Source organism: Gymnodraco acuticeps, unplaced genomic scaffold (assembly GCF_902827175.1).
Source record: "Gymnodraco acuticeps unplaced genomic scaffold, fGymAcu1.1, whole genome shotgun sequence".
In the NCBI taxonomy this organism is placed as follows: Eukaryota; Metazoa; Chordata; class Actinopteri; order Perciformes; family Bathydraconidae; genus Gymnodraco; species Gymnodraco acuticeps.
This window is the reverse complement of record NW_022990085.1, coordinates 3,714-6,963: the sequence shown is the minus strand read 5'-3', so window position 1 is coordinate 6,963 and position 3,250 is coordinate 3,714. Positions and strand designations below refer to the sequence as shown.

Below are 3,250 nucleotides of genomic sequence, written 5' to 3'. Positions count from 1 at the left end.
GACTCACATACTCAATACTGTGGACAATCCCCACAGGAGCACTTTGGGGTGAAGAGTCTCAGGGACACAACGACATGCTGACTGCAGTGGGGTTTGAACCTGTGACCCTCTGAACCGAACACCAACGCACAACCCACTGCGCCACACGCCTCAATATATTCTATTTTAATTGGATAGTGTGAGGAAAATCACATTTTGAAATTAATAGTATTTAGTATGTATGTGTTAGATAAAAAGACAAACATGTTATTGTATAAATAAATAGCTAAAGTTCTAAATATAATGTAGTAAAAACTACAATATTTTCCTCAGTGGAGTTTAAGTACAAAGTAGCAAGAAAGCTAAACTAAAGTACAAGTACAACATAAATACTTGTACTGTACTTTAAAAAGTCACATTGCTCCCTGTGGCAACTTTCCCCTCAAACATTCCCTATAATAACCTCTCCACCAATCACAGAGCAACGCAGTCGTCCCTCGCTTCTGATTGGCTGCCGGTTGACAATAAGATTCCAGCTGTTTGCCCCCCGCCTCCCCGCTCTCACACTTAGACTGACAGGTCGCTCAGCCAATGAGGAGGCAGCAGCGAGTGAGGGCGCGCTGTGATTGGCTGTGAGCCGCAGAGGGAGAAGTTGGGCTCTCCATCCAGCTGTGAGGCTCCTGATGGACGGAACCGAGCGAACTCAGTCTGCACGAGACACCAGCGCGAGCAGGAGTGTGTGTGCAACCATGGAGCGGGGTGGAGTGTGTGATATTTAGAGGAACACCAAAAGGTTTCTGAGCGGCAGGACGTGCAGCATCTCCATGGATCTTTAAAAAACCCGAAAAACCGCCTGTGGATGCTCCGAAAAGTCCTGGATATTAACATTTAAAGGAGGAAAACGTGGGAATATTTCACTCTTTTTCACATTTTTGGGGGTTTCTCTATCAGATCTGTGGAAAAGGAAGGGATTCTAAAGAAGTTTTTTTTGCGCATGAGGCTGCAAACACACATCTAGAGGTTTCCTTTTTGTATTCCCACCGGGGGATGGTTGTGAAGTGTTGATTATTAAAAGCCTGGAAACTATACTGTCCTCCAGAATCCTCTCCTCTCTCTCTCTCCACTGGGTTTTTACTTCAGGCTGGTGTGGACTTTACAGCCAAACTGATCATGCGATGACTGAGCGCGCTTTGGGCACATCTAGCGAGTCCATTACAGGTACAAAAAGAAAGAAAGAATATATGCTCTAATGCGCTTATTTTACTCAAAACGTGGCGCAAATCACTCCGTAATGCATGCATGCTTCATGGTTTGTCGGTGGAGATGAAGTTTGGAGACGCTGTGACATGCTATTGTGGCAGAATTGGGATTGTTGGCATTGTTTCTGATGAAAAGGAATGCGAGCCCTCCTTGAATTTTTGGAGGCTCCATTATATAAACCAGCCTTAAGAAGCAAATGTGTCCTTAATATGTAGCATTTCTGTTCATAAAAACCCCAACTTTTGGAGCATATTCATTGTTTTAAATGATATGTATGCAGCCGTTTTTCGAGGAGGTGTGCGCATATTTTCCCCCAAAAATAACCACTCACTGTTTCCTACTGTTGCCTGTTCCGAAATGTGCATCAGGGAATGTTCCCCTCGTGCACATTTAGAATAAAAAATCTGCCGCAAAATGATAAATAAATCAACAATCGCTTTTTACTTTCTGCGCATATTTCCCCAACACCACCGCCACTGCTTCCTACTGTTGCCTGTTCCTACAGAATGTGCAGCAGTAGATTTGCAGCATTCAAACATAAAAATCACGAGTAAATGTGCAGATTGTCTTGACTGTAATGCGCGTTGCTGTGCAGATACTTAAAGCATTGCGCGGCTGTCAGCTGTATTTACTGTATCTAATAAATGTGTAATCGCCTCGCGCTTGCAGGAGGTGAATGATGGCTGAGGATGGGGGAAATCCGGAGGGTCTCTCCTCTCTGAACCGGACTTTCCTCCGGCTCAACGACCTGTCCGGTGGATCAGGAAGAGGGGGACCGACGGAGGAACCGGCGCCTGACCGGATCTCTGCAGCCGGAGATGAGGCGTCTGAAGGCGGGGATGAGAGCCTGCCTTACCCCGCCATGGCCCCGGTGGTCTTCTTCTACCTGAAGCAGACCACCAGACCGCGGAGCTGGTGTCTGCAGATGGTCAGCAACCCATATCCTTTGATACTTTAGAGATATATTTAAGGAGCCATGGCGCCTCCACCTGTGGCAGGTAAGAGACACCTGCAGCTCCTCCACGTGACCTCAAGTTATTCAGATGTGTGTGTGTGTGTGTGTGTGTGTGTGTGTGTGTGTGTGTGTGTGTGTGTGTGTTGTGATCTACTTTGGCTTTTTGTGTATTCTTTCTGTGAACGAGCTTCATGAGATTATTTGAACAACTGATCTGAGGTGTGTTTTTGTGAAATATCTGAATTGGTGTCATTTGATCTTGTCTAATGATTTCAGACAAGATTTGTGACCAAATATGAACAAATGGCCGGATCTGAAGTGTGTTTGTGTGGGAATCAAATGTGTGTTTTGGTGTGCATTGGATCTGTAATCAATACGTTGTACTTGGTTAGCTTGGTCTTCGTAGATTTGTCTTTTTTCATGCTTAATTACTTATTTAAAACACACTTCACTAAACACACCATTTATGACCTAATATGAACCAAATAATGTGTTTGTTTGACTCAAATGTGTGTGCTGATGTTATTCGAGCTGGATCTCCAGGTCGATGCGCTACTTTCTGTTGGTTCTTAGTCAATTCGTCGTCTATTTGATGGTCCTGGAGGATTGTAGATTGTCTGTTTTCATGCTTACGCAATACTTTTTAAGAAAATGATGAGAACTTGAAATGGTAAACTCAAGATTTGTGACCTATAGGAACAACAAGGCCTGCTATGAGGTGTGTATCGGTGTCCTTGGATCTCTTAGTTGACAAACTTCCTATTGGTCTCTATAGATTTGTCTTTTTTATGCTGGATGTGTTATTTCCAAGAAACAAAGAGCACTGAACTCAGGAACTGGTCCAGATGTATTACCGATGAACACAATGTTCTGATCAAGGTGTGTTTGAGTGACCTAAATGTGTGCATTGTTCTCATTAGTCGACTAATTGGTTGTCTTTGTCAATTTGTCTTTTTTTAAGAAACCTGTCACTGGTAGACTCAAGATTTCTGACCTAATATGAACAAAAAAGCCTACGTTGAAGTGTGTCTCACATGTGTGTATTGCTCTCATTGG

General features: G+C 43.8%; 1 protein-coding gene across 1 annotated transcript; it reads left to right on the top strand.

Moving 5' to 3' along the window:
- Window positions 1-691: 691 nt before the first annotated feature.
- On the top strand, window positions 692-2,178 carry LOC117546178 (voltage-dependent T-type calcium channel subunit alpha-1G-like; the record flags this gene model as incomplete). Its single annotated transcript, XM_034216321.1, is given in 2 exon segments — window positions 692-1,197; window positions 1,909-2,178. A coding segment is annotated over 1 exon segment (263 nt), but the record flags the coding sequence as incomplete, so codon positions are not given.
- Between the last annotated feature and the right edge of the window lie 1,072 nt (window positions 2,179-3,250).